Consider the following 13524-nt stretch of genomic DNA (forward strand, 5'->3'; position numbering starts at 1 on the left):
TGTACTCCATAACTCAATCAACTCTGTCAGGCTCTTAGTTCAAAATACTGTAGTGATTAATACATGTAAAAAGTATTGTATCATCTGACACAGAACATTTTTGTTTGGAAAGAAAAACACAATGTATCAATAGTAATGAATAAGCAATGAGCATTATAATGCATACTATTTTAATATCTGTGATTTTATATTTTTCCCACAACAAATAGCGTTCGTTGTACTGTATTTAGATTAATTGAACTCTGTGATCAATATTATCAGTATCATTTTTGCGATTTAAATTAAATAAAGGGGTGAATGGGAATTGGTAGTGAACAAGGAAATCATATGTGCCTGACTCTTATTGGCTGATTCAGACAGTATGACGCTGTTCAAAATCCAATGGTGAGATGCCACACTTTGTTTAGCAGCGCAGTCATTCACATCCTACCATCTCCACTATTAGCCTTTTCTCTTTCCACAAGTGCCTCCAACATTGGGCCTAGCACATTATCACATTAGGAGGGTTTCCAAAAAAAGCCGGCGTTTACATTTGAATCTGCTCCTCTTTTGGCACGTTTTGCAATGTTGAAATTGTTTTTTTTCATTGTTCTCGCCGGGGCTGCCCGGGCGAGTGATGTGATAGAATTCTCTGATGATGATTTCGACAGTAAAATTGGAGATCACGGGATGATTCTAGTGGAATTCTTTGCGCCATGGTAAGGTCTACAGAAACGCATAGTTAACTACATGTTGAGGCTAAATTGTTACAATTGTTACAGTCTCCAGTGAATATACACTGTTAGCTAGGTCTACTCTCCATATAACTCGCGCAAGAGGAATACATACACACAAAAAAAAGAATAGTTAACGCTCTATAGAATTGAATAGTTGACTCTGGCTGTCAACTAACTGTTAGCTAGCTGCTAGCTAACTATATGTATTAACGTTAGCTGGTTGAGGAAACAAACACTTTTCTAACGTTAACTACTTAACGTTACCTACTCATAACATTTGCTAGGAAGTGAATGTCAAATTGGCCATAGTGACCCATTTCTGCTTCTTATTCCTTACATGCACTTTGTTGGCTACATAGCGTTGCTCGTTATCAAATATCATGTTATACTAGCTAGCTGGGTGTCTCAGAATGGACACAGTTAGTATGTAACTAAGTTGGCTACTTTGGATGTGACCTGGCAAGCCACAATGTTTCATATAATAGAACATTTAATTTTATTTCGTAGAGTTTCAGGTTGAGCATGAGTTTCCTCAAATGTAACTTGTGGGTTTAAAATGGGTTTAAAGTCACCTAACGTGGGGGCTTGGCATACCACTTTTGTAACCTTATGATTGGCCAGTGAGGTTTGGGTGGCTACTCCTGATTGGTCCCCAGAACAGTTAGCAGGTAGTTCAATGCTGTCAAACTTGAACAAGACTTCATCGGGTAATCAGAACCCTCTATCCTTTTCAAGATAGTTAATATTTGATAACTTCATTCACAGATTTGTATTTTCCAGCAATAATGTGGATTTCCTTTTTCCTCAACATTGCGGCTGCGTTTTATTAAAAGGTTAATTTACACCCATCCATTTAATCCATCACGGTTATATCAAATTCCACCTGCTTTTAAAGCCCATCCATCCTCTAGATTTCAAACTAAGGTCTGAATGGATAATTAACGGCAACATAAGGGTCAAGCTTTTGTTTTACTGATCTCCCTTAGGTGTGGCCATTGTAAACGGCTAGCTCCGGAGTTTGAGGTGGCAGCAACACGTCTGAAAGGCATTGTCGCATTGGCCAAGGTACTTTAGTCACTTAATGCACTTACTGTTTGTACATTAAAATGTTAACTTTGGATTACAACCAGTTGTGTGAAATCTCCATACTCCTGTAAAGACAGCCATGTCTAAAAGGTTTATAAACTGAGTTAGTCACCTAGTTTGTGCTCTTTGTCACATTCATTAAGTAATGGCCACCTGTCATTGTGCTTTAGGTCGACTGCACGGTCCAAAACAATGTGTGCCAGAAGTACGGAGTTAGCGGTTACCCAACACTGAAGATCTTCAAAGACGGAGAGGATGCCGGTGCCTACGATGGGCTCAGAACTGCAGGTATTTGGACTTAACATGCCGTGTTAAGTCTGATGCGCTGAGATACAAAAGCATAATAAATGCCTGTCACCTATTGCATGTTTTGACCAAGTATTTCAATGGTCTCTCTCTCTGTCAGATGGGATTGTGAGCCATCTAAAGAAGCAGGCTGGCCCATCTTCCGTAGAGCTCAAGACCGAGGCAGATTTGACGAAGTATGTCGGAGACCGTGACGCAAGTGTTGTGGGTAGGTTTAGCCTTTGGAAGTTGACCTCTTCATAAATAAACAAAACTAAATGACAGTCAATTTTTTCCAACTTTTTCCTTTGTTGTCAATCATATTTGACTGTATGGCATATTTCCTGTGTCTCTCCTGTCCAGGTTTCTTTGCTGACGGTGGAAGCCCAGCCCAAGCAGAGTTCCTTAAGTCGGCCAGTGCCCTCCGAGAGTCCTTCCGCTTTGCACACACCAACTCTGGGGAGCTTCTCCAGAAGCATGGCGTGGAGGGAGAGTGAGTGCTCCTCTTAACATTGTGTTTTCTCCACTTACCCCGAGGGTAGACCAGCTTTAATATTGCAGATTGTGGCTTCTACCAATATAATTGTCTATATCATTTCCAATTCCCCATATATTTGTGTGTTATTATTATGTTTCCCTAACCCTACCACCCCTCCCCTAGTTGGCGTAAACTAATGCACAACAACACTTAGGCTTCTACTTCCAGCTCATGCATACTATATACATTTTACAAACACCATATTTTACATTGTTAGGTTCTATTTCTCAGAGTAAAAAACTCAATGGACGCTATGAAAGCTCAACCAAGTTTATTCTTCCCAGAGGATCGATACAGCTGCATTAGACACAAACCTTTTCACACAAGCACTGATATTTAACCCTTCCTCCTAAGCTGAGTGTCCACTTACACATCTGTAAAAACATTGTCTTTACTGCTAGGCAGGACACTAAGTGGTACGGGCCATTCACTTTTTACTTCTCCCTTAACGTGACCTGACCTGATCTCCCCCCATCACTAATCCATGGCTCTCGCCCCTTATCAATTCCTGCCACGTGATCGCTTCCCTGCACTCAATATTTCAATTGGATACCTGATATCATGTAAACGTTATACGTTACCCTCTCTCCCTCAGTGACATGAATAAGTATATTTCATATTCTCAGACCCTGACAACATTAGTTATTTTGTTTGCTTTTAGTCTCATCCTTCAGTTACCCTCAACCCCTCCTATCTCTGAATACCATCCAGATGATTTGCTATATATTAATCAGCTGTGATTCACTAAAGTTCTGAACCTTTCTAGGCGCATAGTTTCTACAGATTGTAAATTAAATGGACATTTTATTGCTCGGAGCATGTGTGACTATGACTTTTCAAATCACCCAGCGGTGCTATTTGCAGAGTTGGCTCCAGGTAATTGTTGCAATTCTTCAGCCATGGACAAAACAAATGATCTAATGATTGTCTCTTCACAGCAGAATATGCAGAGCTGGGGATGCTTGTATCATATATATATATATATATATATAATTACATTGGTTGTGAGAATTTTGTATACTTTATATTGAAAAACTCAACAATTTTGAATCTGGTGTTTTGTGTATCAGTTCATAGATTATGTTTGAGTGTCCTTGTGTCTCTCGATCTGACTGCTTGTGGTCTGTTTTATTGCAGGGGAATCATTCTGTTCCGTCCAGCACGCCTCAGCAACAAATTTGAAGAGAGCAGTATCAAGTTCAGTGAGGACAAGTTCACCAATGCCATAATCAAGAAGTTTGTCCAGGACAACATGTGAGTTTTACCACTTCAAAATGTTCTCCCTCGTGTTGCCAGCAGTAAAAAAGCATAGGCAGTTTGAATGGATTTTTGTTGTTGGCGTATTTAATAAATTCTTGGGAGATGTATGGGCCAGTTAAGTCCAATTTCTCTGAAGAGCAGCCCTTATTTTTTTTTACAGTCGAGATGGATGAGATGGTGACATATTTTTAACAAGTTGTACATCTTTTACACTGCATTTTGGATGCTGACATTAATTAAATGAGTTGTACCTCTTACACTGATACATTTTTTTTTTCTCCATCAGCTTTGGAATGTGCCCCCACATGACTGATGACAATAAGGACCAAATGAAGGACAAGGACCTGCTGGTGGCCTACTATGATGTGGACTATGAGAAGAACCCCAAAGGCTCCAACTACTGGAGGAACCGGTAGGGTCCCTAATAAATAACACTTACTCCCAGGAGGGAACCTCCTTTGTGTGTATTTTCTCTAGCTGTCAGTTCCCAAGACTAAACTTGTACATCATTTTGTGTACTCTGAATTCTGGTTTCCTGGACACTGATGGGGAAAAGCATGTTCAATGGAGATTTGCAACAGATTTGCATACAAGTGGACTCTTTGGGATCCATGACAAAATGTTCCAAAGCATTGTTGTATGAACCCAGCTCCCTCTCTCTTGCTGTCTATAGGGTAATGAAGGTGGCAAAGAGCTTCCTGGACCAGGGGAAAACGCTGAACTTTGCCGTGGCCAGCAAGAACAGCTTCAGCCACGACATCTCTGAGATGGGCCTGGACGCCAGCTCCGGAGAGCTACCCGTGGTCGGCATCCGCACTTCCAAGGGAGACAAATACGTCATGGCTGAGGAGTTCTCGTAAGTGTCACTCACCGTGCAACTCAAAATGGCACTTCGGACATGGTATCTCTTAGGTTAGGGTGACGTAGAACTGGGCGACTATAGACACAAATGCGATAAATTACGTTATGTTTTTGGTGGGGTGCTAGAGCTGGGAGATATGGACCAAGTTATGTCACGATAAATGTAACTTTTGCTCGATAACAACAAATACCATAACATTTAACTGACAGTTGCTTTGCATTACAAGCGGCAGGGCTCTAGAGTTTTTTGAAAAAAATAAAAAATAATAATTTTCTTCCCAGTGCCAAGACAACAGATGGTGGCCTAATGATTCAAAAAAGTAAACTATTTGATCTAGGAAATGCATCATTGATATTTTTATGTGCAACCTGTCAAAATAGGATCCAGAATAATCAATGTATTTTTTTGGCTCCTCTGAGAATTTGCTGACGTCTTTGTGCACATTGGCCTAAGGGATGTATTATTGACCACCCGAGGAAGTGGGAACTCAAAACACTTAACTAGATTGCTAAATCTAAAATATGGTATTACTGCTTAATTTCTGACTCTTATCAGTAAATGTAGGCTAATGTCCTACAAAAACATTGTCCAGCACTAGGGCTAGGCTACTCGATGCAGGGCTATTCACTGCGAGCGGTGTGCTCCACGGCACATCAAAACCATACCACACTACAGCCTACTCCGGCTGTAAAGTGGCACCCCCTTGACTTTTTCCACGTTTTGTTGCAGCCTGAATTTTGTCCTGAATGCAGAGTGTTATGTTTGGGGAACATCTGCTACAGCACATTACTGAGTACCTCTCCATATTTCCCAGCATAGTGGTGGCTGCATCATGTTTGTGTGCCTGTAATCGTTAAGGGGGAGTTTTTCAGGATAAAAAAATTAAACGAAATGGAGCTAAGCACAGGCAAAATGCTAGAGGAAAACCTGGTTCGGCCTGCTTTCCACCAGACACTGGGAGATGAATTCACCTTTCAATAGGATAATAACATAAAACACATGGCCAAATCTACACTGGAGTTGCTTACCAAGAGGACCATGAATGTCGCTCAAGCAGATTTAAGTCAAAACTATAGCAAAACCTGAAAAATGGTGGTCTAGCAATGATCAACAACCAATTTGACAGGGCTTGCCCATTATTCTTTTCAGAAATCTTCAAATGTTGCACAATCCAGGTGTGGAAAGCTCTTAGACTTACCCAGAAAGACTTAATGCTGTAATCGCTGCCAAAGGTGATTCTAACATGATTGATTCAGGGGGTTGAATATTTATGTAATCGATTGTATACATTTTTTTTTTAACATCAATTTGATTCCCCCCCCCCCATGTTGATCGTTGACAAACGACTAAATCCATTTTTAATCTCACTTTGTAACACACAAACATGTGGAAAAAGTCAAGGGTTGTGAATATCTTCTTAAGGCACTGTATGCTTGGGGTTCTCAAAATGCATCGCTCCCTCATCTTTGTGCACAATGGGGCGAGGGAGTGAGCGTCAGCAGCCGACAGGGACAGGTAGATACTGTTAACTCAATGACACAACAAGGTTCCAGTTTAACAAAGTTTACTATACCGTATGAACACACTACAAGGTAGCCATTCCACTCACGGCTAGGTCCTTCAACAACCAAACTTCCCGTGCAGGCGTACTCTTGACAGAGCAGGCGCACTCTTGACAGAGTGATAGCCCCGTAATAACAGAAATATAGGGATACTTAAAACATGAACTTAACAGATATTTTCATAGCAGGAATCAACATAATGCATAGGCTATTACTGTTGACCAAATAATGGTTTTTAGAACAATCTACAGGAACGTTGTGGATCAAAATGACCAATGTAAGCCAAAATGCTTTGGTAAGAGGAAGACAATGTGGGTGTCTGTAATTCTTTGTTGTATCATTCCAGCTCTAGGGTGACAGACTGGTTAATGATTTAGTGGTTATGATTTTATTGATCATACAAGTGCGACCTGTAATTTACCTAGGGAATTCACACGCACTAATCACCTTCACGTAACAGTGAGTACAACCTGCCATTGAATACCATTAACATTTCAAGCGACCCTTGACGGATGCTAAAAAGCACTTGGGGCTTTTGGAGCCAAATTTATGACATTTAAACTCTGTGGCAAAGGATATGTACACTTTCCACCCAATATAGAAGCACTAATGGGTCTTGATGACCTCAGTGGAAGTAGAAACATCCTGTGTCTGGGTTTTATTTCCCCACGTGCTATTCCCTACTGATTCAGTCCAATGTCTTGGTCTTCCACAGACGTGACGGCAAGGCCCTGGAGCGTTTCCTGCAGGACTACTTTGACGGCAAGCTGAAGCGTTACCTCAAGTCTGAGCCCAGTCCTGAGAACAATGACGGCCCCGTCAAGGTGAGTCAGCACTTGAGACTGAAATTGCAAGTGGTTAAGGGTGGGTGCTCCCAAACCTGGGGGAGAAACACAGCAACTCAATGATTTCCAATGAGAGCAGTGTGTTGGGGGGGGGGGGGGGGCTTAGTTTATGTTGTGCTGTTTGAGAGATTCTCCTAGTTTATGCCATTTTTTTTTTTAAAGCACGGGTTTTCTCAAGGTTTGTCTGTGTAAACCATTCTCACCAAGGCTAACTTTTTTTTTTTCCTCTGTTCTCCAGACTGTGGTGGCTGAGAACTTTGACGCCATTGTGAACAACGAGGAAAAGGACGTGCTGATTGAGTTCTACGCCCCATGGTGCGGCCACTGCAAGAGCCTGGAGCCCAAGTGGAAAGAGCTGGGAGAGAAGGTAAGGGCTACTGATTTTTAAATCTTGACTATGTCATGGCCATTCTACATTGGCATGTGAGACTAACCCTTTCCCTCCCCTACCTCACAGCTGTCCAGTGATCCCAACATTGTCATCGCAAAGATGGACGCCACAGCCAATGACGTCCCATCTCAATACGAAGTCAGGGGGGTGAGTGCTAAATCTTCCAAGTCAGAACTATTTGGAAAGTGCTTGACACACACCTACATGTCAAACAAGTCCCGTCTGTGTTACACCTTGATCTTCATGTTTCCCCACCCCATACCACTGTTTCAGATTCCCCACCATCTTCTTTGCTCCAGCTGGACAGAAAATGAGCCCAAAGAAATATGAGGTTCGTCCCGAGTATACATAACATATACGCCTTGGGTTAAAGTATCTGGCTCATGCAAGACTGAAAGGGTACTCCCACTTAGACCTCATTGTCTCACGTTGATGCAGCAGCTTACCTGGATTTGATTATTATTTTTTTTTTTCAGGGTGCTCGCGAGGTCAGTGATTTTATCTCCTACCTGAAGAGGGAGGCCACCAACCCTCTGGTGGCTCAAGAAGAGAAGTCCAAGAAGAAGCAGACCGAGCTATAGAAGCTCAACTGGAGCCAACATTCCGAGGCGGGAAACACTGATGGAACTAAAATTATATTCCAATTTTTAGTGAACTACAGAATGCTCTGAACCCTCCCTTGGGTCCTGCTGCTCTGGGAACACTGGAAGGTGGTGGTGGTGGCCAGGGCCTGCCTGATTTTAAAATGTATGGAAAGAGACAGTTTTGAAATTGAGATTTATTTCCCCTGGTCTGTCCCTCTGATGCACTTTGGTTTGAGACCAATTTCCAGTCATCTATTGTTTAGTTTTTTCTGAAAGTGGGGTGGTTATGGTAGTTTTATTTTTAACCACGTTTTTGTACATTTTGGAAGTTTTGGGAATAAAAGGCCCACAAAACAAAATGAATGTTTTTATTTGAATTTATGGAGAAATGTATCTTTACAGTCGGGTGTATAGAACATTATTAAACTGTGTATGACCCTAGTAGTAGAATAGAAAGAATATATAATTCCTTGAGGAATTTTATGGTAATTAGGATCTAAAACATATTCTTCAAAACTACAGAGGACCATTCTATAGAATGTTGCACTTTTAATAGGAGTGTTTTTATAGCTTACTCCTTGACCTAAAAGCATGCTCCATGGAGATACTCTATTGAAAGGGTGTTTTAGTCCAGGAATAGGCTTATTCTGTTTCCAGGAAACCAGCCTTGATTATGAGAGTGCACTCTTGTGTCTTTGGAACTGGCCTATCTTTTGTAAAAGTAGAGTGTAATGGTTTATTTTCCTCTTGTGAAAACAGTTTGCTTTGCAGATGTTGCTGTGTAATGTCATTGATCTTTGAGCAGAGGTGTGAAATTCTTCTGTGACCACTGATTCATAGATTTAAGCACCTGAATGGTTAAGAGCAGGGGTAATTGAGTACTATATGAGAAGGTATTGTCACTTTTCCTAGGTGGCAAAGGTCTGCCTATAGACCGCTATATCAAACTGCTAATACAGTTTGGGGTGGCAGGTAGCCTAGAGGTTAGAGCGTTGGGCCAGTAACCAAATGGTTGCTAAATTTAATCCCCCGAGCTGACAAGGTAAAAATCTGTCGTTCTGTACCTGAACAAGGCAGTTAACCCACTTGCGCAAACTAGCCTGTCATTGTAAATAAGAATTTGTTCTTAAATTACTTGCCTGGAAAATAAAAATACAGGACTTGTAAAGGCCCAGTGCACTACTATTGTGAAACAATATTTTTGCCCTAAAATATATTTTGTATTAATTTATTTTCTTTTGGGGGGGGGGGGGGGGGGGGGGTGCTGCAGTACCCCTACTTCCGGCTGCTATGTCTCTGAGATCCAATCTGTGTGAATCAGACTTGAACGCTGGAATGAACTGATTTTCCTCTCCAGTAGAGGGCAGCATCTTTTGGGCTTTTTCAGCACATTTTGTTAACCTGGAAGTTATTCTGTGAAATGACTCACATCAGGCCACGAGTTGGTATTTTTCTCTGATTGGTAGGATTGGTTTAACTATATGGGCCAATCAAAGTTGAAAACGAAGGCCAAAAGCGGGGCTTACTTGCGTACGAGCCAATCAGTGCCAAGTCAGTAAACCTTGCCTGGGCTTGTTCAGTCGAGTGTTCGGGACGGGTGGACGTGTCCGCAAAGGTACTGTATGCTATCCATGCTTTAGGTGATTTATGTATTAAGTCGTTAACATAATGTTTTGGTTAGTCAATGTTATACAGTTAAGCAATTACCTTATGTTATTTTTTTCGACGTTTTGATTTGTTCGTTTGATTTTGCCACGTTGGTAACACGCGGTCCGGAGCACGGACAGATGTGACATTTAGACACTATCTTTGGCATCATTTCCACTCTTTTTAGTCATGAATTTGTTAGTTTTTTCAATTGAGGTAGCTAGTTCTAGCTATTGTGCCATAACTTAAACTTGTCTAATTTTGTCTTTTCGTTCGTTTTTTGCCAATGAAATAAATAAAAAGGTGTGTTGCAGATGTGATACTACATGGAAAGAGCGATGTCTGAAGCATGCACTTCAACTGGAAGTAAAACCCATCGCAAATCTTGGGGACTTATCAACAACTACAGATATTTATCCCGGAAAGCCATGTTCCTCAGTGCAGTGGAGAACGCCAGAGCACGGAAGAAGCATCAAAAGAAGAATAACATCTCCAATAAGAGAAAAAGGATAGAGGAAAACAATAAAACGCCGGACACTATCCAAAGAGTAAAAAATATAAAATTACCTGCGAGACACACGTGTCTAGAAGTTGATAGCACTCTAAAAACCACAGACTCATGGACTCATGTTGCTAAATTTGGACTGCCATTGCCCCCCACAGTAGATGGTTTACCGATAGCTGCTTCTGGGGACAACCGTGTAGCCAACCAGCAGACTTCAGAAGGCAAAAATCTGGTTGGGGCCGCTCTGAGTGAACTATGGGAGGTGGACAGTGGATTCTCGTCTGAGGCCAGCCCTCCTGCTAGTGGACGCACTTCTCCCTGCCTCACCATGTGCCCGACCACTGTGGTGGCAATGGACTGCGAGATGGTTGGTACAGGGCTGGCTGGGCGCACTAGTGAATTGGCACGCTGCAGCTTGGTAGATTACCATGGCAATGTCCTCTACGATAAGTACATCCGTCCGTGCCAGGCTGTGACCGACTACAGGACCCGTTGGAGTGGCATCCAGAGGCACCATTTACAGAACGCTCTGCCCTTCCCCAAGGCTAGGACAGAGGTAAGAAGAGAACTAACCCCTCATCATCACAAGATTGTCTGGTTCTATTTGGCCTTTTTAATAGTATGATTTCATTTGTGACTTCTGGACCAAAGATTACAGTAGTCTATATGCTAAGAATCCCAACTGGACCCAGCCAGGGTCTCAAAGGAAAGTAGATGTGCAATTTGAAGCTGTTTATTTACATTTTACATTTAAGTCATTTAGCAGACGCTCTTATCCAGAGCGACTTAGTTTAATACTTTGATTATTCCTATTTGTCTTGTATGTGTGTTCCTGTTGATAATGGCCACCAATACTATGTCTGCTTTTCTGGTCCAGATACTAGGAATACTGGATGGGAAAGTGGTGATCGGCCATGCTCTGTACAACGACTTCCGGGCCTTGGATTTTAACCACCCGGGTCACATGATCAGGGACACAAGTGGTATGCGTCTGCTCAGGCGACTGGCTGGCTTCCCCACAAAGCGCTGCGTCTCACTCAAGATCCTGGCCAACAGCCTCCTAAACAGGAAAATACAGGTGAGCGTTCCTCTCGGTGTGTTTGGTGACCATGTTTTTAAAAGCGTCTGAGGTTAGGGATCTGAAAAGATTGATGGTTATCTTAACCTCTCTAGGGTATGTTGGTCCCACCTGGCCAACATTCAGTGAGATTGCAGAGTGCCAAATTCAAATACAGAAATACTCATTATAAAAATTCAGAAAAGATACAACTATTAAACATAGGTTTAAAGATGAACTTCTTGTGAATCCAACCACTGTGTCAAATTTCAAAAATGCTTTACGGCAAAAGCATACCTTACAATTATTTGAGAACATAGCCCAGCAGACAAATCATTACAAACAGTAACCAGCCAAGTAAAAGTTAAACAAGTCAGAAATAGAGATAAAATTAATCCCTTACCTTTTGATCTTCATGTTTGCACTCAGAAGACATTCGTTTATTCAATAAATGTTCCCTTTGTTCGATAAAGTCTCTTTGTATCTGAACCTCTGTTTTGTGCACGTTTTATTCAGTAATCCACAGGCTCAAACGCAGTCACAACAGGCAGACGACAAATCGAAATTGTATCCGTAAAGTTCATAGAAACATGTCAAACGGTGTTTATATTCAATCCTAAGGTTGTTTTTAGCCTAAATGCTAAATGATCTATAATATTTCAACTGGACAATAACGTCGTCAATATTAAAAGGTATACAAGAAAGGCACTCTCTCTGTGACACGGCAGGGTCCACACATTCACTCATTGTTCAGAATACAAGCCCGAAACCATTTCTAAAGACTTGACCTCTAGTGGAAGGCATAGGAACTGCAATTTGAGTCCTAAGTCAATGGATACTGTAATTGCATTGAATAGAAAACTACACACACAAAAATTCCTACTTCCGGAATGGATTTTTCTCAGGTTTTCGCCTGCCAAATCAGTTATGTTATACTCACAGACATTATTTTAACAGTTTTGGAAACTTTAGTGTTTTCTATCCAAATTGACTAATTATATGCATATCCTATCTTCTGGGCCCGAGTAGAAGGCCGTTTAATTTGGGCATGCATTTCATCCAAAATTCCAAAAGCTGCCCTCTACCCTAGAGAAGTTAATAGTCCTGTGTTGGGTTGGTCATTGGCGTTTTAACGTTTGTCATTTTGAGTCTGATGTCACGTGGTCTTTGTCTTGTCCCTGACAGGTTGGAAGGAGGGGCCACAGTTCAGTGGAGGATGCTCTGGCTTCCTTGGACCTGTATAAACTCGTGGAGGGGGAGTGGGAACAGGACATGCGAGAGAGGATGACGGACCGAGGCACAGGCACTCTCCCAGACCCCGCGACCTTAAACCACTACATGCAGGACCAATACTGGCCAGAGGACTTGACCGATGATGGCCATTGAGAGAAGCCTGTATAGGAGGGTTGACGGGGTAGATGTAGGCCAAGGGGTTTTAAGTCAAATGATCCAAGTTTGGCAAGCATGGCAGTATGGTTTAGTCAATATCAAGCTGCTCTTCTGACTGGCTAGTAACTGAAGTTCATGGAAAAAGAGGTGATATTAAATGAATCTGATTAGCTGATGTTGCACACATTCATGGTGGGAGCCACAGTTTCCACAGGGGATAAGGTCATGGCAACACATCCAGTCGCTCAATGTCATGTCAAGAATGGCAATCTTGGAACAAATGCAATGGCACGGGATTTATTTAATGCATTGCATCCATATGTCTTTTGTGTATGTTGAGCATGTTTGACTTAACATGTAGATAAAGTGGTAATCGGATACGAAACACATGCTTAACTTACTACTTGGATAATTACAACAATGCCTGGAAGTCTTATGGGTATCTGCTAGCAGCCCTTGTTATAACACCAGTTAAGAGGTAGTTTTGCAAACCAATGTTCACTTCCTTCATACTGGACACACAATTTTATTATCCATGGATTCATCGAACTCTGGAAGTAGATAATGGGCCTCTGTGACAAAATCTTGAAGTATTCCTTTAACTCACCATTTAAAGCTTTCTTGCATGAAATTACACCAGTATCTCCCGGTGAGTGGTCCATTGCCCCTTCAGTCACCTAATAGTGAACCATACTGCCAACTTGATGTTTTATGCTGCTGTTCTATGAAGACCCTGCTGTGCCTGTGCCCTAATTGGATATCAATATATTGGAATAAAAATAATTTACGAAAATGTT

At 41.7% G+C, this 13524-nt stretch overlaps 2 protein-coding genes across 3 annotated transcripts; both read left to right on the top strand.

Annotated features, from left to right (window-relative positions):
* Nucleotides 1–426: 426 nt before the first annotated feature.
* LOC124039666 (protein disulfide-isomerase A3-like) lies at nucleotides 427–8488 on the top strand. Its single transcript, XM_046355877.1, has 13 exons — nucleotides 427–698; nucleotides 1703–1781; nucleotides 1973–2090; nucleotides 2209–2316; nucleotides 2451–2580; nucleotides 3763–3879; nucleotides 4172–4297; nucleotides 4559–4741; nucleotides 7025–7133; nucleotides 7393–7521; nucleotides 7612–7691; nucleotides 7819–7876; nucleotides 8022–8488. The coding sequence occupies exons 1-13, from the start codon at nucleotides 565–567 to the stop codon at nucleotides 8124–8126; spliced, it is 1476 nt and encodes a 491-aa protein (XP_046211833.1). The 5' UTR covers nucleotides 427–564; the 3' UTR covers nucleotides 8127–8488.
* A 1096-nt stretch (nucleotides 8489–9584) lies between these two features.
* Nucleotides 9585–13524, top strand: LOC124039726 (apoptosis-enhancing nuclease-like). Of its 2 annotated transcripts, none has more exons than XM_046356018.1 (4): nucleotides 9585–9744; nucleotides 10080–10837; nucleotides 11159–11359; nucleotides 12524–13524. In XM_046356018.1, the coding sequence occupies exons 2-4, from the start codon at nucleotides 10103–10105 to the stop codon at nucleotides 12722–12724; spliced, it is 1137 nt and encodes a 378-aa protein (XP_046211974.1). In that variant the 5' UTR covers nucleotides 9585–9744; nucleotides 10080–10102; the 3' UTR covers nucleotides 12725–13524. The 2 variants fall into 2 exon arrangements, with proteins under 2 accessions (XP_046211974.1, XP_046211964.1); XM_046356008.1 differs by having other exon boundaries at nucleotides 9596–9744; nucleotides 10091–10837.

The sequence above is a fragment of the Oncorhynchus gorbuscha genome, linkage group LG01 (genome assembly GCF_021184085.1).
Source record: "Oncorhynchus gorbuscha isolate QuinsamMale2020 ecotype Even-year linkage group LG01, OgorEven_v1.0, whole genome shotgun sequence".
NCBI classification, from domain to species: domain Eukaryota; kingdom Metazoa; phylum Chordata; class Actinopteri; order Salmoniformes; family Salmonidae; genus Oncorhynchus; species Oncorhynchus gorbuscha.